This window comes from Galeopterus variegatus, unplaced genomic scaffold, assembly GCF_000696425.1.
Source record: "Galeopterus variegatus unplaced genomic scaffold, G_variegatus-3.0.2 Scaffold3, whole genome shotgun sequence".
NCBI lineage: Eukaryota > Metazoa > Chordata > Mammalia > Dermoptera > Cynocephalidae > Galeopterus > Galeopterus variegatus.
In genome coordinates this window covers 808,754-834,079 of record NW_007726114.1, presented here as the reverse complement: position 1 = coordinate 834,079, position 25,326 = coordinate 808,754, and the positions used below count along the sequence as shown (strand labels likewise).

The window sequence follows — 25,326 nt, the reverse complement described above, 5'->3', positions numbered from 1 at the left end:
CCTCGGTGTTGCGCCCGCACCTCGCTCAGCCAGTGAGCGGCCGGTCTGTGTGTGGGATCCGAACCCTCGGCGGGAGCGCCGCCATGCTCCCAAGCGGCGCACTGTAGCAGTGCGCCACCGGGCCGGCCCGGGATCTTAACCCTTTACTTGGTGTTGTCAGCACCACACTCTCTCAAGTGAGCCACAGGCCAGCACTGGCTCTGTCACTTTCTAACCAAGGTATCTTGGGCAGGTCATTTCACATCCCTATGCTTTGGTTTCCTCATCTGTTCAATGTGGGTGCTATTAAACCCATCTTATAGGGTGGTTGGGAGGACTAAGTTGCACATATTAAAGACACACTGCGTGCAGGCTGTTAGAGCTGCTCTCTGAATAGAAAAGTTGAATAGTTGATTTTGCAGCAGAAGCACCTTGTTCCAGGAATTAGAAGATAATTAACTGGATCTGTGACGTAGGCTGATTATTTAACTTACCTGAGCCCCATTTTTCACCTTTGTATGCACCGAGTTAGATTATCAGAGTTTCTCAACTATTGGTATTTGGGGAAGGAGAATGCATTGTGTGGGATGTTTAACATCCCTGGGCCCTGGGCATTAAATACTCACAGCACCGTGTCAGTCATTGTAACAACCAAAATGCCTCTCTTTGCCATTTCCAAATGCCTGCTGTACAAATTATACTACCCCCTGGCGGGGGGGAATACTTGGAATGAAGTAATCTCTAGGGTCCTCTTAAGCTGGATGTGCTTTGGGTATTAAGTCCAGGGTTGTGATGGGAGGGTTGTATCCTGTGGGCTGCATCTGGAGAGGAGTCCTAGGGCCAGATATGGAGGGATAGTGGGGAAGATCCTGCTGGGGAGTGATGAATGCTAGGTCAAGGGTAGCAAATGCAGTCTCCCAGAGCCTCACATACAGTGACTGCTGAGGTATTGTGTTGAGCAGGAAACATACTCTACACTGGTTAGCAGTGTCTACCTGGGCATAGGAATAGGGCATATTGGCCTGTCTGCCGTCTATTTATCATCTCTGTCCTAGGTAAGAAGATGTCCGAGGGATTTGCAAAAGTCACAAAAATTCAGAGAAAAACATTCAGATCAATATGGACTGGAGAAATACTAATGACTGTCCCTGTAGCTCTTTGGACTTAAGTACATTAACATCTAGTATCCAGGTCCTGCACAGCAGCTCAGAGGTAGACAGGGCAGAGGAAACTGCCAGAGGATATAAGAGACAGATGTAGTGAAGTGGTTAGGTGCACAAACTCTGGAGCCATATTGTCTGGATTTGCATCCTGACTCTTCTACTAATAGCAGTGTGCTCTTGGGCAAGTTATTCAACCTCTCTGTGCCATTTCCTCATCTGTAAAATGGGAATAATAATACCTACCTTATAGAGTTGTTATGAGGATTCAATGAGTTAAGACACGTAAAATGCTTGGACAGTAACTGGCACATAGTTTGCTATGGCTAAAAATGTAAGATGTAGCTAAAGTTTCCTGGCAGCCAAAGCAAAGAAGGGACTTGATTAATTACGTAAATCTTCTTTTCAAAAAGGAGAATGTGTACCTGTTCCTCAGGGGAGATTAAGTGGCTTCTGATATTAAATTCTGAGAGAAATATCTTATGTTGGCAATAAGTTAGAAGCCCCTGGATGATTATATTGAACAAAGTCATCAACAATGGTTTCACGCTCATGGAGAAGCAGAATTTATAGCTCACTCTTAACTCAGTGGCAGAATAAGGCAAAAATGCTGACTCCCAGCTTAGCCCTTGAATGCTTCCTGAGGAAACGGGACTGGACCTGAGCTTTGGCAGAAGATGGGGGTCGAGTGGACTGAAGTGGGGACTGGAGGTGCACTGTCCTGACCTGAGGACAGAGGGAAGGGACTCGGGTGAGGCTCAGCCACACACCCTCTCCAGCACATTTGCATTCCTGGAATCATGGTTCTGATGATGGCCACCTTCAGCCAGCAGGATTCAGGCCTGGGCCTTTCTCACAGCTATCTGTGATCACTCTCTTTCCCTCAGGGGCATGACCCCAGGAGAAGCAGAAATCCACTTCCTAGAGAATGCCAAGAAGCTTTCCATGTATGGAGTAGATCTGCACCATGCCAAGGTACCACCAAGTCCCAGGGTTCTCCTATCATCTGGGTGGTGTCCCCATCTAACTATCAGAGGCCTTGCTGTGCCAGACTCTGTGTTACCTCCAACTTGAAACCTTTTCTATTCCCATTCCTCGAAGTTCCATAACCTTTTACTTTCCCATGGTCTTTGTCATTTTTCCTTGTATTATGTTTCTTTTTTAACCTGTTGTGCCACCACGAGACTGGGAGCATCATGAGGGAAAGACAGGTTTATTTCTGAATCTCTAGCATGTAGCACATGGCCCGGCACCAAGTATATATCACTAAATGTTTGCTAGGTAAATGAATGATTGAGTGATTAAGCAAATGATGGAACAAGTGAGTGAGTGAATAAATAACTCAATGAATGAGTGAATGACTGAATGACCATGTGAGAGATTGGTCAGTGGGACTCCAGTGTGGAGGCTCTAATCCTGCTCCTGAGAACTCATTGCAAGCAGAGCTCAGGCAGGTGTTTAGGTGGAGGGTAGCAGACTGCCCCCAGGCAAAGACCCCAGGCCTCCCATTCCATGATCCCTTCTCATGCAGGACTCTGAGGGCATTGACATCATGTTAGGGGTCTGTGCCAATGGTCTGCTCATCTACCGGGACCGGCTGAGAATCAACCGCTTTGCCTGGCCCAAGATTCTCAAGATATCCTACAAGAGGAGTAACTTCTACATCAAGATCCGGCCTGGGGAGGTGAGCCTGCCTTGGGAACCTCTCCTCCTCACTGGAATTGTCTAGAATGGAGTGGACTTTGGCAGCCTGGATTATTATTATTATTATTTTTTTGCAAAACACAAAGCATATTTGATGTGATATTTTAAGACCTCTTATTTTTTATTTTTATTGATTATACATATTGATGGGGCACAGAGCCTAGCCTGGGTTTTTTTCTACCCAGGATACACAGATGGGAGTGCTGGGGTTCTGGGTAGGTTCTTCTGTGGCTCTGTACATAGACTTCACACCTTAGGTATGTGCTTGCAAACACACACACACATATATATACACACACACGAGAGCACAAATAGAAGGGTAACTACATATATTCAGGTTGCACAGATAAATGAATATATGTCTGTGTATGTGTGTTTGCTTATGCCTAGTACTCAAATATGTACACATACTAAGATGTACATAGATGCATGATTACATAACCACCCACACACACACAAACATGTATACATCCACACCTCTTTTCCTTCAACCTCCACATCTCACCCATCAAAAAGTCCATTTGGTTGTACCTCTAGAATAAATGTGAATCCATCTGCTTCTCTCCCTCTTCACTAACCCAGCCACCTGCAGCCACCATCTCTCGCCTATGTCTCTGCAAGGTCCTTCTCACTGGTCTCCCTGCCTTCATTGTCGCTCCAGGACATTTTCCTCAGAGCTGCTAAAGAGAACTTAAAAGTCCCTTAAATCAGACCATGTCAAACCCACACCACTACTCTACCCACACTCCCACACTCCTTGCTTAAACCTTTCAGGAGCTCTCTAACTCTTGGGCTGAAGTCCAGACTCCTTCTGTAGCCAGTATCTCTCCCTCCTGTCTCTCACCACACTGGCCCACGCCCATGACTCTCCACTGTTTTGGCTTCTTTGAGTTCCTTGAATAAGTCAAGCTCTTTTCCACCCCAGGCCCTTTGCATTTGATGTTCCCTCTACCTGAAAGTCTCCCCCTGCTCCCACCCCCAACGTAGTTGGTTCCTTCCCTATCCTTCAGGTCTCAGCTCAAGACCACCTGTCTAGAGGGCATCCCCTGATCATCCTTTCTAAGGTACCAGTGACCTCCCCTGTGTGCAGTAGTTCTGTCACACATCTTTCATTTCCCTCACAGCCCTTATCAGTATCTGCACTTATCTTGTTTACTTATTTATTATCTCAGCCCTCCCACTCCCCATCTTGGTCTCCATGGTGTCTCTAGTGCTTAGCACTGTACCTGTCACAGAGTAAGGGCTCAATCAACTTTTTGATTCAATGAATGAACAGGGCAAAGTCGCATATGCCCCAGAAGAGGTTCAGAAAAGATGGACTGGGGGCAAGAATAGGCCCAGACCCTGCCTCTAACCCTCCCTTTTTGGTTTTCCAGTATGAGCAGTTTGAGAGCACAATTGGCTTTAAGCTCCCAAACCACCGGTCGGCCAAGAGACTGTGGAAGGTCTGCATCGAGCATCACACGTTCTTCCGGTGAGCCTGACCCTGGTATGGGGTGGTGGAGGATGATGCAGAGGCCATGTATACAGAGAAGAGCAGTAGGAGTTGGTGGAGACCCTAAGGAAGCCCCCCACCTCCCCACAAGTCTCTTCCTTTCTGGACCATTTTGAGTTGTTGTAGTTGGTGGGGCACTGTGATGACAGACCAGCTGTGGTCTAACCTTGGGCCTGGCAATGCAGTTCTGATCTCCGCTCCTCACCTCCATCCCTCCACCACAGGCTGGTGTCCCCTGAGCCCCCACCCAAGGGCTTCCTGGTGATGGGCTCCAAGTTCCGGTATAGTGGGAGGACCCAGGCACAGACCCGCCAGGCCAGTGCTCTCATTGACCGGCCTGCACCCTTCTTTGAACGTTCTTCCAGCAAACGGTACACCATGTCCCGCAGCCTTGATGGAGGTATGGCCCAAATTGGAGGGGTGGGGGAAGAGTGGTCTTTAGGAGGGAAATAGGGGAGTAGACATGCCAAGTTCTGCAGGGTGAACAGTGAAGTTGGAGACACATCACAAGTTCATCTGCACCAGGTACTGCTGCTGTGATCACTTCTGCACCTGGGCAGCTCCAGGTGGTTAGCTCCAACCTATAGCTCACTGGCACTGGGGATGTGACACTGCCACTTACCGTACTTCCTGTGACTTCCCTGAGTCATGGCCTTTTGAAGTCCCAGGTTCAGCCATATGATTTTCTGGGCCCCCTGTCCAAGAAGCTTAACAATACCAGGAGAATGATATCTTGTGACTGCAGTGTAGAACTGGTGATGCCTTATCTGCTTGGAGGCTGGAGTGTTGTTTCTGGTCATTCCTTTGATTCCATTCGGCTCTGGGCTGATTGACAATCTAACCACATGGAGCTCTCCACTACTCCCATTTCTGTTGGATTGCCAGGCGTCCTTAGCATCAACAAGAACACTTAACATATATGTTGTGAGTGTTATGCATGTGCCAGGCCTTGTGTTAGATCCTGGGTACAGTATGTAGAGTGAATAAGTATGACCCTTTCCTTTGAGGAGCTCATAGAATAGTAGGTTTGTAAGCATTGAATGTCATTCAAGCAATGGGAGAAGCCCATACAGAATGCAGAAGAGAGGAATTAATTCTAAGAAGGGTGGAAAGGGCTTTGCAAAGAGGGTTACAACTGGGGCAAGGTTTTGAAGGATTCTGAGGAGTTTGCCAGGTGATCAAGAGAGTCTTATACTTTTAGGGGGTATAAGAGACCTGTCTCAGGACTCCTGTCAAAGTTTGAAGGATGTACAGTTCTTCAGTTGTCCATTTGGGGCTGAGGAAGCACCTTATTCTCCTTGAGTAGACATAGGGCTGAGAATTGAGTATGATGCAAAGGGAAAAGAGGCTCTGTACCATCCTCTGTCCCTCCCCTGTAGCTTCCATTACTGTGCTAGGGGCTAAATGAAGCCCAAATTTGGAGGAGCAGCACAGGTTATTCCAGAGCTGGTGAAGCTCATCAGGGAAGGAGCAGAAGCCTGTACTTTAAGTCAGGAGGTCTAGATCATGGGCCTGACTCACCTAAAGGTGACCTTTCCCCTTTTCCCAAGAGGACCTTTCCCCTTTTGAGGTCTCAGTTTATCCTCTGTAAAATGGGAATAGTAATTTCCATTCTAGCCATCAACACAATATTGTGTGAATTATGTGAAATAATATGCACACGTGGGTACTTTGTGAAGTGAATATATATAAATAGAAAGGATAATTATTCCCTTTTTAAAATCTAGGCCAACCTCAAGGATAATCTGTGCTCTGGTTATTTTAATTCAGTGTTTTCTACCAAGACACAATCCATGGGCGTAGTTGGGTTATGCCCAATGCCTGGTGTGAAGTCTATGATTCCACCCTTTTGTTTCCTATTCACAAAAGTATTTTGGAATGCCAGTGAGTGAGAAAGATGTTATTGCAGGGATGCCTTTGAATTTTCCCTAATTTATAAATAAGGTAAATCATTTGCAAATGTTAGGACTTTAGCTTTCACTAGTAAAAGCTAATCTCACAATATCTGTGCATTGCTAAGTAATGATCAATCAAGTATTCTACCACAACCACCTCAGCAAAAACGGCAATGTAACGGGCCAGCTTTGGCTGGAAGCTTACTCTGCTCCAGCTACTCTTCTAAATACTCATACACATTAGCTTATCTGTTCCTCACCTTAGCTTTCTGAAGTAGGTAATGCTTGTAGATGAAGAAACTAAGGAGCACAGAGATTGTGTAACTTACCCAAGGTCACAGAGCCAAGAAGAGATGGATTTGAGATTTGAACCCAGGCTCTAGTCCTGGGCTGGGAAGCAGCTCTGCCAGTTGCTGGCCATGTAACCTGGGGATGGCCACTCCACTCCTCTGGGTGACAGGTTGGGGGTGTGGAAGAGTCGACTCTGCTCCAGGCACAGTTGGGTAGTGGCGAGGCTGGCTCCTTGTCCACTGGGAGATGTCTCACGTGGTCACATGGCCATCTCTGCCCACTTCAGCAGAGTTCTCCCGCCCAGCCTCAGTCAGTGAGAACCACGATGCAGGGCCTGATGGTGACAAGCGGGAGGAGGATGGCGAGTCTGGGGGGCGGCGGTCAGAGGCCGAGGAGGGAGAGGTCAGGACCCCCACCAAGATCAAGGAGCTGAAGGTAGGAACCTGGCTTTCTCATATCCTCTGCCCTGGGGATCAGGAGGCTGATCCAAGGTGTGGCCTTTACATGCCCCCAGATGTGGCCAAGCACCCTTGCTATGGGGTCCACCAAGGACAGGGCCTAGCCCTTGGGTCATGCTCAATACCTGGACATCCTAGGGGTGGGGTGGGAGTGGGGGTGGGCAGTGGGCCTGCTTCCCGCCCTGTATGCTTCCCCTCCTTTTGCCCTGGCTTCCCAGTGGGCCTGCTCTGTCCCTTAGGGGACTTAGGTATCCTCTTGCTCACTCCTGATTTGCCCCTTTAACTATGAACTGGGTGTGTACTGCTGCTTCCTCCTCAGAGCATGAGCAGGTGTCACCAAGGGCCCTCACAGAGGTACAAGTGTGTCCCCTTCCTGCTGCCCCACCCCCACTTAGATGCATGCACACACTCCCAGTACATATGTGTATATGCTTCTGCAGAGATGCGCAACCTCAGCCTCATGTGCATTCACTCACAGACATATACACCCCTCCCCCCTTAGATTCCTGCACACAGACGTGCAGATAACATATACACACGCACAGGCATGTGCACACATAGGCCAGGAGTGGCTTCCTTTTGGTATCTTTGTTGAGCAGCTTTTTTCCCATCATGCAGTTCCACCTTGTGAGCACAGGCCCCTGAGTTCAACCCCATTGACAGCGAGAAGCATGAAGCCCTGGACATACTCACATCCCGTCCACCAGGTGGGGCTGTGTCCCCTTGGCTTCCAGTACTCCAACCCTCTTCTTGTCTTCCTGGGACAGCTCCCTGCTTCCCTCTCTGTACCTTCCCCTGACTCCCTCACTGCCCAACCAGTGGTCTGCATTACTGTTGGCCCACCTGACTTCCTTGGCCTCTGCTGTTTGTTGGTGTGAGTGCCCCGGGCTACTTTGCCAGGCCAGGCCAATTGCGGTATCTCTAATCTGTTTGCTCTACTGACCCTGCTGGTTCCTTTCCCTCCTACCACATCCCGCTAGCTGGAGCAGGAAACCACGCCGAGACACAAGCAGGAGGTACTGCATGGGGTTTGTCCCTCCCTACCCAGCCATTCAAATCCCAGCTCGTTTGTCACCATCCCACACTCCATTCCAGGCTCATATTCCTGGCCCCATCGCAGCTTCAGCTTCATCTCTGTTCCCTGGCCACCTGCTTCCCTGTCATCCCTTTCCCCAGTCACCTTTTCTCCCCTTCCCCCTGTCCTTGTTAAATTCATCTCTCCAGCTCCCTGCTCAGACTCTAGCCCCCAGCCCTCCTCACCCCCACTCCCCCTCTACCCAGCCTCACACTCTGCCTCTCCTGACCACCTGGTTCTCCATGCTTGCTTCTCACGTGCTGACCATCCCACCTGCGTCCACCAGTCCTTCCAGGCCATTCTGTGCTTTCATTTAGCTCATCTCCCCCCTCCCATCCCCCACCCAAACCCTTGCTTAGACTCATCTCCTCCGCCACAGCACTATTTGGTGATGCCTCCATCCCATCTGTGTCCCCTGTGTCCTCACCCCAAGATTCCTTTTGTATCTATTGGCAACCAGATGTGGGAGTGGGGGTAGGGGTGGGGTGGGGGGAGCGCTCAGAGCACATTTGCGTCTGCCCAGAATCCAGTTCCAGCTCCCTCCCGGGCAGGGCCTGCTGCTGCTCCAGCTCCATCAGGAAAAACCTGCTCTCCTTTTCTCCTCCTTTCCTCTTCCTCCTCCCATTTGCTGCTTCCCTCAACTTATTCCTTCTTCCCTTCCACACAGTCTCCAACTCTTCAGATGAGCCTTAACTACAAGAGAAGTGGGTTATCCTGGGGCTACTAAGGGAAAGGGCCAGAGGCTGGGACATGGGAAGGGCTTGGCCTTGGAGTCCCAAGATCTGAGTTTCAACCCATTTGTGCCACTGACTCTTTGAAGGTCTTGGAAAAGTCCTCTTGGGCCCCAGTCCCTCATCTGCATGGTAAAACATTCAGACTAGATTTCTCCAAGGCCCTTAACCTTCAAAGATCCCAGGGTCCCACTACTCCCTGTTGCCTTCAGGGGCACTACATGCCCACAGAGCCAGCAGGGCAGGTTGGGATGGAAGATCACAAGCTACATCTCGGAGTGGGACTTACTACCCTTTGCAGCCCAAACCCACCCCCTGTGCAAACTCCATTAGGTCTGACTTCTCAGACAGGTGTTGTCCTGAAGACAGCTCAGCCCAGGAAGGGATGCTGGAGGTACAGACAGATGTGTAGAGGGAAAGCAGAAGCTTCCATGGGATCAGTTTCCATCCTGAGGTAGCTTAGGAGTCAACCATAGTGGATCCTTGGATACCATAGATGAGCCCAGGAGAAGATTCTAGCTTTGTCCAAGGATAAGCTTACCTTCCAGGTGGTTTTTCCAGAATCATCTGATTTGACTTTAATAAGGTGAGATTGTCCATTTCTTGTCCTGAGTTGAGTTAATGTGAACCTTTGTCCAAGGATAAGCTTACCTTCCAGGTGGTTTTTCCAGAATCATCTGATTTGACTTTAGTAAGGTGAGATTGTCCATTTCTTGTCCTGAGTTGAGTTAATGTGAATCCTCAAACAGCCTTGTAGGTAAGCATCCTTGGGCTGCCAGCCCACCTGCTCTGCCCTAGAAGTGTGCAGATAAGCAGCTTTGGCAGGTCACTGTCAGCTCCTGTACAAAGGCTTGTCTTCACTCGACCCAGGCAGATTACTCTGTCATGCTGCACTGGCTTGAGCTCAAACTTGATGGTTTAATGGGGACACACCTATGACTCCAGCTATACCTGGCTAAGTTTTTGTGCCCAGCCTGGGAACTTACCTCTCTTCTCACTGGTCTCTAATTCTCCTAATCTTCCAGAACACCCCATAGCATCCTAGTTTTTCTATCTGGCCATGTCTCACCCTATCTGCTATTGGTTAGTTTCTCTATCTGGCCTCACCCTCTCTGCTATTGGTGAGTTAGGTGGTGTCTCACCCCGTCTGCTATTGGTGAGCTAGTACCCAGAAGGTTTCTGGAAGATCCTGGGTGGTTGGGGAAGGTAGTGACTGACAGCAGAAAAGGCTGAACCCAATCTTTTCCTGGTCCCTCGTCCTGAGTGTGGAAGCAGGCCCCATTTTTCTGGATGTCTGTGGCTTTAGGATTATCTGCACTCTGAGCCTCTACAGGGCCTGAGCAATTGCACATGTTGGGTCAGAAGGGGCCTAGACTGGACATCGTGCTGAGTACAGTGGCCTAAGTCACAGCCAGAAGGAATCTAGGCCAGCGAGTAAGCCAGAGCAGCCCAGTGACCAGGATTAGTGAGCCCTCCCTCTGGCTGATGCTGGCTGCTGTATCTTGGTTGTAACCAGAGGGAAGTTACCTCCATGCCCGACTAAAGCTGGGTTCACAGTATCAAAGGGAACTCACCCAGGCTTGTGGGATTTGGTTGATTTGGGTGTTTAGAGGCCTGGGCGCCAGGCAGGTGAGAAGAAATTCTGGCTTGACCAGAAGTCTCCTCTTTTTAGTCTTAAGTGCTTCATGCCTTGGTGTGTGCTCCTGTTGTTGCTGATTGTCCTTGCCCCACTTGGCTCATGGGGCTGTTGTGAGGGTGAGACAGGAGCAAATGGGGATCATGTTGCTGGTGGAGGGTGGTGATGGTGACCATTGCTATCATTCCTGCACCGTGCACCCCCCACTCAGAGCTGTCCCCTAACACCATTGCGCTCTCCATCCATCTCTAGTTCTTAGACAAGCCAGAGGACGTCTTGCTGAAGCACCAGGCCAGTATCAATGAGCTCAAGAGGACCCTGAAGGAGCCCAATAGCAAACTGATCCACCGGGACCGAGACTGGGAGCGGGAGCGCAGGCTGCCCTCCTCGCCTGCTTCCCCCTCCCCCAAGGGCACCCCTGAGAAAGCCAATGAGGTAGGTCTCACACTGAACCCCTCAATGGGGGCCTTGGGTAGAGAGGCACTGGGGGGTTGCTACCTACTGACTTACACTCCTCCTCCACACGAATATGCTTCCCCCATCGCTGCTGTAGGGGCTGGTGGGGATAGGGTGGTAGTTAAACTGAGGGAGACAAATTTGCTAAATCTTGGAATCCTGGGTCCCAAGGACCACCTTAAAGCATGAAAAACTCAGAAGACCCAACGGTAGTACACATTGGTGTACTCCCCTGCCATCAGCCAGAATATGATGGGAAAGGGGGTGCTTGTTAGAAATGAAGGTCCCAGGGCCCCATCTCAAACCTACTGAATCAGATATTTGGAGGCACAGGGTCAAGGGTTTGGATCCTTGTACTGGCCAGCTGCAAAAAAAAAAAAAAGAGAGAGAGAGATATTTGGAAGACAGATCCCTAGAATCTAAATTTTTTGAGATCCCAGTAGCTCTATTCAGTAACCAGACTCTTCTGGGCCTGTTGTGAAACCACAGATGGAGCCCACCAGAGAGCTCCATGCAAATCAGACCTGCTCCTGAGGCATCAGAAAAGGATCACACATGACCTGCCTCTCAGAGTGCAAAGTGTGGGGTGTTTTCTCCATTGAAAAAGAGATGAAGATAGGATTTGGGGAATTTCTGTATTTATAACCGAAGCTATTATTTTTAGCACTTACTAAATCATGGCAATATTTACCCCAGTTTATACTTAGGTGTTTTCTCTCTAGAGCTGTTGCTTACTGGTCTCAAACCCGATTGTGGTGTATACTTACACTGCCTGGGTTTGAATTCTGGCTCTGCTGCCTCCTGGCTGGATGACTCTGGGCTGGTTACTTAACCTTTCTGAGCCTCCGTTAGGCAGAGATAATAAAAGCACCTACTCCATAGGGACATTGTGACGATCAAATGAGGTAATGCAGGTTAGAGGACCAGCAGAGTACCTCGATGCTCAGTATGACTTACTTATTGTTTCATTTCAAGAGTTCCAGAACTCCTCCACACAGGAAGTTAACTTCATATCAGGATCTTCTTTAAAGTTGGAAGGACCCTGGGAACATGCCTGGAAACTTTCATTTTACAGATAAGGGCCTTGAGACCCAGAAATACGAAGGACTTGTTCAGTGTCATAGCTGTTAGAAGTAGAGCCAGACCTACTTTTCTTGTATCCCAGGCTATTGTGTTTGCCATTAAATCATAGCTGCCTAGGAGCAAGACCAAATGAAGACCAGGTGTGGAGTCAATTATGTGTGTGCTGCCCTCTAATGCTTTGAAAATTTGTGATGCAGCCATGATCTCATTAGCAGAGAATTTGATTGAATCAATACTGCCCATGGCCGGACTTGCCTGATAACAGGGCTTTGCCTACTGAGGTATAAGCTCAGTGAGAGCTATTGTGGTAGCTCCTGGCTGGTGATTCACAAAGTTAGGAATGCTTTGGAGGCCTTTAAGGCTGATTCCATGGAAGAAGGGCAAACCTCTGCATCTACTAAGGGCTTCTGTGGCCACCCCTGGCACAACCAAGACCCTGGATTGGGCTGCAGAGTCTGGGCTAATGACCTAGTGAACAGCACCCCCTTCTGCCCCCACCTCCTGCCTTAGTGAGAGACTTGACCAGAATGGCCTCTGATCAGTCCTGATGTAGACTAGGTCTCGGCCTGGCTGGGGGTGAGGTGGGACGTAGAGGCTACCGAAATGGTCAGACTCCAGAAGAAAAGGGAAGGATGATCCCTACTGAGCTGGGGACTGGAGCTTTGGGCAGCCTCAGAGCAGGCTGGCTTGGGGGTCTGCCCCACCTGCTGGGTCTTATTAAAGGGGGGTCTAGAAGATGGGTCTTATTAAAAGGGGAATTCTCAGGCTGGCGGATTAGCTCAGTTGGTTAGAGCACAGTGTTATAACACCAAGGTCGAGTTCAGATCCCCATACCAGCTAGCAACTAAAAAATAAAAAAGTAAATAAAAATAAAAGGTGGGTTCTCTTCCACTACCATCATCTGAGCCCCAGGAAATATAGTCCACTGCTGGAAAGAATTAAGGTCCAGGAGCTCAAATTGGAGCAATAGACCACTTAGAACTGGCTTAGATGTCCCACTGGCATTTAGAGCCCTTGAAGATTTGGGAGTTGGGAGGAGCTGTAGACAAAGACTTCCCTGGGTTCTTGGATGAGTGACCTCACCTCTCTGAGCCTCACTGCCTAGTCCATCTAAAGGGAGACCAAAATTGCCACTCCATAGGGTTGTTGGGAAGGTTGAGTGAAATAATGAATATAAAAGCACTTTATCAACTGGAAAGTGCTGGGTAGTCACGGGGTTGTTGTTTCCTTGTATATTGTTGGGCCCCATCTGGGCCAAGGGGAAAATGGTGGGAACTTTAATTGTTACCATTTGCCAAACCCAGGTTTTAGTTAGAAAGATAACTTTTTAAAAAGGGGCTGTGATCCAAACTGCAGGATTAAACCATAGTCTAAGCTGAAAACACCCAAGGAAGACTTGGAATCAGAGTCCAAATGTTATAGCTTCAAAAACTCCTAATGAGAGCAGGCAGGCCACAAGGGAAGTCACAGTACTGGCTGGCAGCTGACCATGGGCCTCCCTCCTTTAAATGGCTCAGAAGGGCAGTCCCTCTGCATCTTACCCCACAGAGTGGCTCCTTCCTGACCTAGTCCACAAATCGTAAGGATGTGGGACTTACAAAGCGGGGCTATTTACGGATTCTCTGTGTGTGTCTCTCCTGCTTTCTCTCTCTCCTTCTCTTCCTATCTCTGTCTTTCCTTCCCTTCCTCCCTCTTTCCCTTTCCTCTGGCCCTGGGCCTCCCCTGCAGTCCCAGAGGACCCAGGACGCCTCTCAGCAGGACTTGGTGCCTGAGCCTGGAACAGCCGCAGGCTTGGAAGTGTTCACTCAGAAAAGCCTCGCAGCATCTCCTGAGGTTACTGTCTTCACCTTCCCATGTTCCTTCCTCCTGGGGCTTCCTACCCATCCAGAACCACCCTCTATGATCTTAAGAAAACCCACTCTCTGGGGTGAGGGGACTGGAACAGACTCTGCCATGCAGATGAGAGCAGTGGGTAGCCCATGCTGTCCCCATCTCAGAGATCCACAAAGGGCCAGCCCTTCCCTCATCCATTGTTTCTCAGGAGGGACAGAACTATAACCATTCTGGGAAGACAGAACCATCCAACTCACCTCTGGCTTCAAAGGGGAGGCAGAAATGATCTCTTTTTCTCAAGCCCTGGTGAGGCAGGTGACTCTAGGGTCAGGCTCTGACTTCTAAGCTTGGGATTAGGGGTCATAGCACCTAAATGCCTGTCTCTGTTCAGAAGTCTGAATAAGGTCCAGCAGTGGCTAGTTAGGGCAGGGCATTCCAGCCGTCTCCTGCCTCCATCCTTTCTAAACTCCCCTGGAGCTTGGGTCTCAGGAAATCCAGGCAAACAAAAGTGGATATCTTTTCCAAGGAGTATCCTTGAGGCTGTAGAAATATTGGTCAGGCAGACATTCCAAATGAGGAGGGCATTGCTTCTGTGCCCAGAGCAGGAGCAGGTCAAGGGCTGTTGGAACTTCCTGTTCCAAGATGGATGCTGGGCATGCAATATAGGCCCAGGTAGCAGGGGGCTGCGTCCTCCCTCTCTGCTGTGATTTCACAGACTGTCAGGCCCGATCATCTGGGCAAAACTTCTTTCTCCCTGGTATCTGACCCTCTTCTGTTGGCATTGAGGGTGTGAGGGCATATGCCTTTCTCAGGGAAAACTCTTGTACTGCTGCAAATGTGCTGGAACTGTAAGAAAGACATGAGTGAGCTACATAAGTGGTAAAACATAAATCACTGTTCTACTCTGTGAATTTTTTCCTCAATGTAAAAATAAAAACCAAATTACCAGCACTCTCTTGAGAGAAGTCAGACAGGACTCAACAGCGTCCTAAGGTTAGGGACATAAGCACAGAGATGCTCCTAGAACCAAGGACAGGTGCCTGTGCTGGGAGTGGAGCCCCCACCATGGACCTGTCATCAGCGTGCCTGCAAACTGTCCCTATAGCTTCTTCCAAGGAGGAGCTGATGGCGGCCCATTTTGTCTTTAGTTACCGTTGGGAAGTTCTTGTATTGAATTAAAATCTGCCCTTCTGAATCAGCTGCCTGTGGGCCCATGGATCTGCTCTCCATCCTCCTCCAGGACAGCCCTTCAGAGAGCTGATCACCTCCGTTCCCCCTGAACATCCCCAGTCTCTTCAGTTTCTCCTAAGACATGGTTTCTAGAGGGCTCCTCCTCTCAGACCCCCTCCTCTTATAGAGGGTGGGGCCCAAAATGTGACTCAGAGCTCCAGGTGGGGCCTAAACCTGAGCTCAGCTATATAAGTGAGCTGCACATGTCCTGGAGTCAGCAGAACTGCTTGGCTGGAGTTTTTTTATTGTCTGTGGCTTGTGTGGGAACAGAACAGGCTCCTTCTCCCTGCCTCATAGCTTCTTTTGCTATGCAGTGCCCCCAGCTGATGGCAAGGGGTACTCTGAATGAGGCAGCCAAGGTCCTGGCTCAGGGGAAGGAATGGCTGTAGGGCTAACACAATCTGGGGCTACCCTGACACTACCCCGTCTTGTGAATCTAGTCAGAAGGACTTTCAGACCAACCCCCAGAGCCAGTTGTGGCTCCACCAGTGCATTGGTGCCAGTGTAGTTTTCTCTCTTTTGTTTAGTCTTTTTTTCCTCTTCAGAATGCTGTATATCTGCTTTTGCTTGTTTCAAGCAGAACCCCTTTGTCTTCCCCCACTGCTCACTCTGTGATCTTGTGCAAGTCCCTTCTCCTCTGGGAGCCTCAGCTTCCCTTTCTGAAATAAGGATAACAATACCTGCTTCACAGGTTGCCATTTGGATTAAATTTAATAACTTAGACAAGGGGCTGGCATTGCTTGCACATAGTAATGAAATATCACTACATGTTTCCCTTTTTCTTCCTGCAGAATTTTTTTTTTCCATTGTGTGCCAGCTCCCACCCCACTCTTGCTTATTTGGCCTCATTGCTAGTTAGAATCAGGGCAAGAATTCTCCAGAAGGGGCCTCATTGACCAGCTTTGTCCATCATTGCCAGGCTGATGATGTCAATACAAGCTGGAATGGAAGCAGCTAAAGGAACCCGCTTTCCAGGGAGATGAGAAAAGAGAAATGGCTTCTGTAGGTTCTTGAAACATTTCCCTCTGGGATGGTTCAAGTGCTATGGTCCTGAAGGCTTAACAATTTGAAGTAAAATCTCAGAAACCTATGCAGACTTTATCTGGCCCTTCCCATTTTATTTCTTTCCCGTTGACAAGATTCTCTTAATGAGGTCTGATTCCCTGATAATCAGGAAGAATTTGCTAAAACAAAGTGGAGGAAAGAGGGTTTACAATGGTCGCTTGATCTTTTGAAATCCTTCAGATCTTATGGGATCTGATAGACTCCTTCCACTGGGATGGGATTGACAGACTCCTCACTGAGTTGCAACCTGAAAAGGAGCCCAAGATCATATAAACCTTTCCCCTCCTGTTGCCGGGAGCAGTTTTTGGCACATCTTACCATGGAGGGGGTCATGACAGGGTGGAATGGATACACTTCACAGAACTTGGAGCCAGAGACTGGGTTCTCAGCCTGCCTTTGCCACTAACCCACTTTGTGACCTTGGGCAAGGTGCCTAACTTCTCTAGACCTCTGTTTCCATATCTGTATCATGAGGGGCTCAAGTCAGAGCAGTGATTTCAAAGGAGAGAGGTACCTCAGGACACCAGGGCAGTCCTGTATTATGTTACGTAGTGGACTTCCTTTAAGATTTTATAAGAAGAAAGTATTCTGTGGCCACAAGAAGATAAGAAACCCAGTGAATTTCCTGCCTTTTTAATGATTCTAGAAGTCCATCATTCCCTCCTAAACATCTGAAGAACTCTTCGGGGAGGTAGAGGACCGTTTCATAGGACAGTGCTACACTCTGGTACTTTTGACCCATGATGATGCTTGGATCTTTAGATCTTTTCTTTCCATGATGTGTTCTGGTCAGTCCTTTCCTACTCTTTCCATGGGTTTTGTTAGAATTCTGCGAGGATGGGCTTTGGTATTGGTTTATTTTGGATTGAACCCCACAATGCTCAAGCTGTTTAAGCCATTGTGGTGACTGGCACTAACCTGGTCACTTGGTATCTTCACTACTAATCTATTTCCTTCCCAGAAGCTCTTGTAGAAAGGTCAGATTTCAGGCTGTGGCCTGTGGAACTTAACTCAGTGCTTCCCCTCAACTTGACATTGGGTCACAGTTGGCACTCACATTCCAAGGTTGTGAGATGTCAGCAAAGAGCTCCCATTTCAAAAATTAAGCATGCTTTTCCCTACTCTTCATCAACTAAGTGACCTTGGGCAAGTCACCAACCTTCTTTAGGCCTCAATTTCCCCATTTACACAATGAGGAGATTAGGCTGGATAATATCTTAAGAGCTCTTACGACTCTAACATTCGAAGATTCCATGTGATACAAGCTACTTTCCCCTTTAACAGTGACAGTTATATTATTAAGAGAGGAAGAGCCCTTGCCCGTTCATGGATCTCCATTTCCCCATGGTTAACATAGGGAGCGCATAAGACCCCATCCCATTTTACCAAGTTGGGAGTAGTGGTTGGGGAGAGTTGGTCAATAATTTGTTGGGTGCCTTAATGGAAGAGTAGCCTTGATGAAAATGACAGGCATTGCCATGCCTTCCTATGCCCAGCCAATTCTGGGGACATGTCATCCCAGAGTGAAACCTTCCAGTGGTAGATTGGTCCCTTCTTACAGAGAGAAAAGGTAACCCATTCTTCAGTTGCCTGATATTTCATGTTAACTCTTCTTGCTCCAATTGAAACACAGGGCTCAGAGCATTGGGTATTTATAGACAGAGCATACACTAGGCCAGAAGAACTTGGTCTCCTTACCGTGGCCACCTTGCAGCAGGAAGAAAGCGAGGCAGGCCTTGCTGATGTCCTTGCTGATGGCAGACTCTCCAAGGTAGATGTTCTGGTGGACAAGTTTAAAGTTGAAGTAGCCACAGAAGAAATGGTGGGAACCAGAAGAGCAAACATCCACCAACGAGGGAGAATGATTGCAAGTCCTGAAGACTTTGAGTCAGTGTGGGAGGAAGGCCCCTGGGTCAGGGAAGTCCTGGGAAGGGCTTCCCTGGCTGCTGGTTGCACTTTGGCAGAAAAACTCCTCAAGGGCTCCGAGCTCAGGGTGGGCACCCAGGAGGCAACCATCAGGAACCACTGCATCTCAGACAGTCAGCTGGAGGGCCAGACAAAACCAAGGAAGGGGCTGGAGGAGCTCCAGACTTGTGGAAGACCCACTGCCCCAGGGACCAAGCCAGCAGAGGTGGACATCCCCTCTCCTGCCTCCGACAAGGGAGGACTCCAGTCCTTTCTCTTGGATCCAGTCTACATGGAAGCCAGAGCCTACTCGAGTGATGAAACTGATACCTCCTTTGCAGAGAGGAGCTTCTATTTAAACTATGCAGAGAAAGACTTGGAAGACCAAGTCCTCCCTCCACCCCTGGAGGAGAGAGAGAAGCATCTAGATGCCCCTCCTGGAGATGAGACCAGGCCAGAGCTGAATTCCTCAGACCTGAGGGGCTCTGCGTTAGCTTCCGGCCAGAATGAGGATGGAGCCCACACGGCTTCCTCAGAGGAAGGGATGGGGCCCCCCGAGAACCATGAAAGACTGGATGACCTGAAGGAACCTTCTCCATGGCAGACATTTGCTGAGGACTGGGAAGAAGCCCAGTGTGGGGTGGAAGGAGAGTTTACCCACCTAATAGCCAGTGCAGCCAAAGAGGAAGAGGCCCTCGTGAGTGGAGATTTGATGGGAGAGGCTGAGAAAAGTCCACCAGCAGGATCAAAGAACCGCTCACCTCATGGAGGAAGGAGTGTGCACCCAGATGCCCAGACTCGCGCCCTTCCGTGGAAGCCAGCCAGACTGGACAGAGGCAACTTCCTGCCCAAAGAGAGGGGATCAGTTCACACCCACATGGGAGAACCTGAGATGGCAGACCTCGAGGCCTCGGCGTTTCTTCACATGGAGGTGATCATCCCCCTGCCAGCCTCCCCTGGTCACTCTGAGGCTCTGGCAGCTTTGAAGGAAGAGTCTCTAAATCCAGCCACTCACAGGTCAGGGGAGCCTTCAGAGCACAGGGATCTCTTTGAACAGTTCCCTGTATTTCTCAAACATGTCCATCCTCCTAAAGAGATCCTGGAGCTCAAGGATCAAGTAGGGTTGGTTGTATCCCCAGACACAGGAGGTGAGCGCAGGGCACCTCCCGTCACCAGCAGAAAGCCCAGAGTTGTCCCTGAAAAAGCTGAGGGGGCGATACCCCTGGGGTTGGTCTTCCCTTCAGGGAAGCAAAAAGAGATGACTTCTTTCCAGTCTTGGAGCCAAGAAGGCTCCCTGGAAGATATTAGTAAGACCTCAGTGGCCAACAAAATTCGGATATTTGAGACCCATGGAGCTGAAACTCGTCGAACAAGTCAGGGTGAAACTCGGGCCCTTCCAAGTGAATGGTCTTCAGAGGCCTCCACAGGGCAGGTTGAGCAACAGCTGAGTAAACTTTTAGACCTGGGCTTTGTTGAAGCCCAGCCCCTAGGGGACCTCGCCAGCCCCCAAGCCACACATTCCTCTATGATACCTCTGGCTATCAGACACGTCGGGGAGGGCACTTCTACCACATCCCACCAGGAAAGATGCACGGAACTAGAGCTCGTGTCCCCCAATTCAGGCTGCGAAACCACGCTGGAGGAAGCTACTGGGGTAACTGGCAATGTGAGCCCCTGCCCCCATCACTGTCCCCCGCCGCCATGGGGGTGACCGCATGCTGGGTAGCTCTTTAGAAGCATGTTTCAGTGGCCCCTCGTCATCACTGCAATCAGAGGCTGCTTGTCCATCCCTGTGAGTTCTTTTCCCTAAACAGGCCTGAGTACAGCCCAGGCTGAACGATGGGTTCATCTGCTTGGCCCTTGTTAGCTTGGCCACAGAGACTCTCAGCTTTTGGTGTGACCTGGTGCTCTGTGGAGAAGGTGGCCCCACTACCAGCAAATAACACATGCTTTGCCTTGCTGCTCCCACCTGCTAGGTTCCTACCTGTCTTGCTTGGCTTGTCCAGTGATCTTTCTTCATCTTTTCCCATCCCTGGTTCTCCTACCTTGGGGAAGCTGACAGTGCAGAGGTTTCCATCCGTCACTTCTGATTCCCTCTCAGTCCCAGCGTCAAGTTTCTTTCTGCCTCCTTAAGACTAACTATCTTCTCTAATCCAGAACAAATCCGGAGATGCGGTCAGGGAAGAGAAGCACTTCACCAGCTTAGCAGCGAACGCCCCTGAGAAAGGGGGGCGCCTGAGATTCGCCAGCGCCCCGGGCCCTCAGGTCTCTACAGTCCTTTTGTGCCCTGATAACCCGGTCATCTTCACCCAGCCAGGATGCATCGCTGCCTTAGATTCCCACCTGCTCTAGCAGCACCTCTTGTGGCTGCTCAACTCTGGCTTGTCTGGAATGTATTCCTCACACCTCTCCAACCTTCTAGAAACTGGCTAAATGGAGGCTTGTTTAGCAAGTGAATCTTTAAGGACACTGAATCTCTAGAACCTGAGGCCAAGTTCTTTAAAAATATTTTGTGGGTGTTAGATTGGTCTTAAAAAAGAATGTCATGAACCAGCCAAAAATGTGTGTGGTGTTTAATCCCTGACAGGCCAGTTGAGAGGTATGTATGTTGGACAAGAGTTGCTGGTTCCCCTTAGGCATTTCCTTGTCCTGCTGTTGTCAATTACACTGATGGGACCAGAACCTCCTCTCCATGGCCTGCCTGTGGCCCACTCATGGAGCTTGGGGTGGAACTGGTGTAGCACACAGCTTCCAGGGAGCTCATGCCCAAAGGGCCTGACCCCTAATTGTTCCTCCCGCTATCCAATGCTGACCCTTTGCATGGGGACTCAGTGGAATTGACAAACTGTGTTGGCTTCCTTTTTGTTCCTCAAAGCTCTTGGCTCCAGCCTCTGCCTTCCCTTCCTGGGTTTCCCTGAATCCCTGGGCCTCCCTCCTTAGCTTCTGTTTCTCAATACCTGCCTGCACGGATAGGCCTGGGGTCCAGGTCCATCCCTGCCTGTTGCACAACGCTGCTTCTAATAAGCTCCCAGATCCAAACCTGGGATGGAGCCTCCTGTCCAGGACTCACTGGCAGGACGTTTGCTTTGTACTTGCTTTTGCCAGCAGTGTGAGAACCTCGGAAAGGAGCAACCCCACTCTTGAGAAGTTTTTGTTTGTTCAATCTTGTTATGATTTCAAGGAGCCTTTCCTGGGGGTGTTTTTCATTTCCTGACTTGCTCTTCCATTTGGGACATTGACACAACCGCAAGATTTCTTCTGACATTCACCATCTTGATTTCTCTCTTTCTCTCTCTCTCCCTCTCCACTCCCACATTCCCCTTCCTTTGATTTTATCTGGCCATAGAGAGCAGGGCTGAGGGAGGGCTCAGAGGAGAAAGTCAAACCACCACGTCCCCGGGCCCCAGAGAGTGACACAGGAGATGAGGACCAGGACCAGGAGAGGGACGCAGTGTTCCTGAAGGACAACCACCTGGCCATTGAGCGCAAGTGCTCCAGCATCACAGTCAGCTCCACATCCAGCCTGGAGGCGGAGGTGGACTTCACGGTTATTGGTGACTACCATGGCAGCGCCTTTGAAGACTTCTCCCGCAGCCTGCCCGAGCTTGACCGAGACAAAAGTGACTCAGAAACCGAGGGCCTGGTGTTCTCCCGGGATCTCAAGGGGGCCGCCAGCCAGGATGATGAGTCTGGGGGCATAGAGGACAGCCCAGATCGAGGGGCCTGCTCCACCCCGGATATGCCCCAGTTTGAGGTACAGTGGAGCTTCATCAAGCCTTGGGCCCAACGGGTACTGCATGTGCAGAGGGCCCTGGGCCCTCTGTGAGAAGACCGCGCAGCCAGCCTGCAGCCTGAAGCTCTGTCTCGTGTTGCATGACTGCCTTCCGCAGAACAGCATGGTTCTGTGATCGCATGTTTGCCATGTTGGTTTACCCCTAACATGCGCTCCTTGGCGTTTTAACCCCATGACCTCATTGCTTGCCGAGGTCAAGCTATGACAGTCTGGTCTGGACTCCTCTCCCTGCCCATGTTGCATGGCACCTGCAGAAAACATGTGTCTGTGGACTCTCAGGGGCTTCTGAAGCCTCCTGAAAGTTGAATGGTTTTTCCTGATCCAGGCCCAGGCTCATCTCCCTGGGGCCTGGGCTTCCTGGGGAAGGGCTAGCAGTTTAAATGCGTCTGGCCCTGGGGTCTCGGGGTGGCAGTGGAAACTCCTGGAGATGAGAAAATGTATTCATTGAGGATGACACAGGGACAGACTGTCTCTGGGCCTCTCTGCTTTGTGGCCCTCCTCTACAGAACCACAAAGGAATCTTTCCAAAATATGTCTCTGTTCACTTTATTCCTCTTCCCCCTCTCTCTTCTAGCCCCAGTCTCCCTTCCACACTCTCCTTTTGCCCATGTTCCAGGCATTGAAACACGAGCTTGTCTGCTCTGGGCTCTCACTCCATGCTGTACCCTCTGAGTAGGTTTTTTCTCCCTTTCTGTGCCTTGCAAACTTATCCTGTTCCAGGACAGAGTTCAGATGCCAGTCCCCTAGCAAATGCTTCCCTGATTACCCTGGGCAGAAGTATTTCCCCACACAGCCCCCTTGCTCTGTAAATGCCTCTGCTCCAGCATCATACAAAGTAATCTGGTCACTGGTGACAGGTAGGACAGGACCTGCTCTTATGCCGAGTGGAGTTCCTCTAAGCCTGGCATGTACTAGGCACTAATAGATAATTAATCGAATGAATAGCTAGATTGCAAGGTTACACCATCTGTAAAAACCTCCCCTCACCACCATTCCCCTTACCAGATAACAGACTAGCTTTCATTCATTCATTCAGTTCCCATGTGTTAATACCTGCAGTGGGTGTAGCCATGAACCAGGCTTGGTGGAGGACTCAGAAGAAACTGATCACTTACCTTAAGACTTCTAGAGTCGAGGTAAACTGGTGGCCCCAGGCCAGGTCTGGCTAGCAGATGTGTTTTCTTGGACTCTGATTTAAAAATCAGGACATTGAATCATGGTTTTCTTGTATAATTTAAAAAAATCAGATGGTCCAGACACTCAGAGGCTGTGGTAACCGTTGGCCAAACCTGAGTGGAATCCCACATGCTTTCTACTGCACCTCAGGCCCCAGCAAGCCCATTTCACTCATTTAAATCTCCTGTCTGGGCCTTGTAGGCCTCCAAGTGTGTGGCACCTGCTCTAAGAACAGTGCAAATGAAGCAGCCAGGAGGTGGTGGTTTAACCATTGAAGTCATTCAGGATTCAGTGACATTATATATATGAGGAAAACACTTAGCATGAGGCCTGGTACAGAGTATTAATGGAATGGTAGATGTGCTTTTAATGGTAGCCTACAGAAACAGCAGATAGCCACCATGAGCTTGTGTGGAGCAGTGCACGGGGCAGGTCTGTCTGGGCTGATGGTGGCTCTGGCTCTCCCATTGGGCTGTTTGCCTGTGACATCAGCCATGCCTCTTTTGTCCTGACCTACGTACCCTCCCAGAGACTTGGCCGGCTGTGGGGGTAGGAGATAACCTGCTGACCCTACACCACAATTGCCTGTGAGCAGGAGTCATGCCAGGGCTTGAGTGAGAGCATTCTCCTTCATCTCCCTACAGCCTGTAAAAACGGAAACCATGACTGTCAGTAGTCTGGCCATCAGAAAGAAGATTGAGCCAGAGGCTGTACTGCAGACAAGAGTCACCACTGTGGACAATGCCCAGGTAAGCGTTGCCTTCCAGTGTACCCTGAACATGGGCATTGGGCATTTGGGGGTAGAGTCCCCACTGCCATGGCCAAACTCCTTGGCCAATCTTTCCCACCGCAGCTTCCGTAGAATCCTCATTCTAATCCTGGTGCGCTTTTGAGCTCCCCAAGTTCTGGGAATGGGGGTGTGGTGGAACCAGTTCTTGTTTAGGGCAGACTATACCTCTTAAAGCCTCAACTTCCCCGTCTGTAAAATTGAGGTGATCCTGTCTCTCCCTTCCTCCAGAAGTGCTGGGAGGACTAGTGGCTAGTGAATTAGGATCCTGGTTTTTATATTTCCTGAAGGAATTGGGGAGGTTTCTTGAGATATTCCAGGGCTGCTTGGAGAGAGGAGTGGGAGAGATCCCAACTCAGCTTTAGTCAGAACAGCTCACCTTAGGTCATTTTTTATACATGGGGCTCCACATCAGATTGGCAAAATAAACAAACTGGGGCCAGCCCGGTGGCGCACTCGGTAGAGTGCAGTCTTAGGTCATTTTTTATACATGGGGCTCCACATCAGATTGGCAAAATAAACAAACTGGGGCCGGCCCGGTGGCGCACTCGGTAGAGTGCGGTGCTTGGGAGCATAGCGGCGCTCCCGCCAAGGGTTCGGATCCCATATAGAGACCGGTCCGCTCACTGGTTGAGCGCGGTGCAGACGCGACACCGAGGGTTGCGATCCTGTTGCCGGTCGCGGTACAGGCGCAACACCGAGGGTTGCGATCCCGTTACCGGTCACGAAAAAAAACAAAAAAAGGAAAAAAAAGTAAATAAATAAACAAACTGAAAAAAAGACCCAGAATCATTTGTCTTAGCAAGATGAAGCATACCTAGCACCCTGGAGAAAGCTGTCATGAATAGACACAGGCGCACTACCACAAAAGGTGCATTCCCTATGTTCCTTTTGTGGTTTTTGAAATTTGAAGATTGAGATTGTGGGTCTGATAGATGCCCTCTTGGTTTTTCCTGGCCAGAGGAGATACAGCACTGGGAGATTTCTTGCCCTGAGACCAGTCTTTGTCTCAAGAACTGAGATAAGACATACAAGCACAACATGGTCAACTGTGTTGTTTCCCGAAGTTTTCTCCCACTTTATAATAATGCTGGGGATGTATGAGGCTGCCTAGTACAGGTCAATGCTCATGAGTTCTGATAGCTGTGTGACCTTGGGCAAGCTGCTTTCCCTCTCTGGCCTCTTTTGTTTTAGTAACATGTAACATGTGTTTTGTTGTGTTTTGTTTTGTTTTGATACAGAAAAGTGTAAACAAATTTAAAATGGCCCAAATCCCCAGCCCAGTAACCTTTGTTGACATCAAGACAAAATAACAAAGAAATGTTCACAGTTATGAAATTCAAACAAAATGAAATTTTTATGATACTTCCCAGAAAAAAAATGTATGCATCTTCCAACATTGATACCTACATCTCTATATGCTTAAAAATTTTACACAAAAATGATCGCTCTCTTTTACACCTTATCTTTTTTTTTCTTAATAATTATTTTCAAGATCATTCCTTATTTGCATATATGGACTCACCTTACTCATCTTGTTCCCACTAAAGAGGTGAATCCTGTTTTATTTTGCC

The 25,326-nt window shown here is 49.4% G+C and overlaps 1 protein-coding gene across 3 annotated transcripts in view; it reads left to right on the top strand.

Moving 5' to 3' along the window:
• The window catches only part of EPB41L1 (erythrocyte membrane protein band 4.1-like 1), a 53,428-nt gene that overhangs the window by 10,125 nt on the left and 17,977 nt on the right, over nt 1–25,326 (top strand). The window contains exons 6-14 of one of the 3 annotated variants that reach the window (XM_008568946.1): nt 2,027–2,114; nt 2,671–2,823; nt 4,220–4,317; nt 4,563–4,738; nt 6,811–6,959; nt 7,963–7,998; nt 10,677–10,859; nt 21,343–21,750; nt 23,610–23,714. In XM_008568946.1, coding sequence (XP_008567168.1) covers nt 2,027–2,114; nt 2,671–2,823; nt 4,220–4,317; nt 4,563–4,738; nt 6,811–6,959; nt 7,963–7,998; nt 10,677–10,859; nt 21,343–21,750; nt 23,610–23,714 — 1,396 coding nt within the window. The remainder of the gene's footprint in view (nt 1–2,026; nt 2,115–2,670; nt 2,824–4,219; nt 4,318–4,562; nt 4,739–6,810; nt 6,960–7,962; nt 7,999–10,676; nt 10,860–21,342; nt 21,751–23,609; nt 23,715–25,326) is intronic. The other 2 variants (XM_008569018.1, XM_008569088.1) reach the window with 2 other exon arrangements.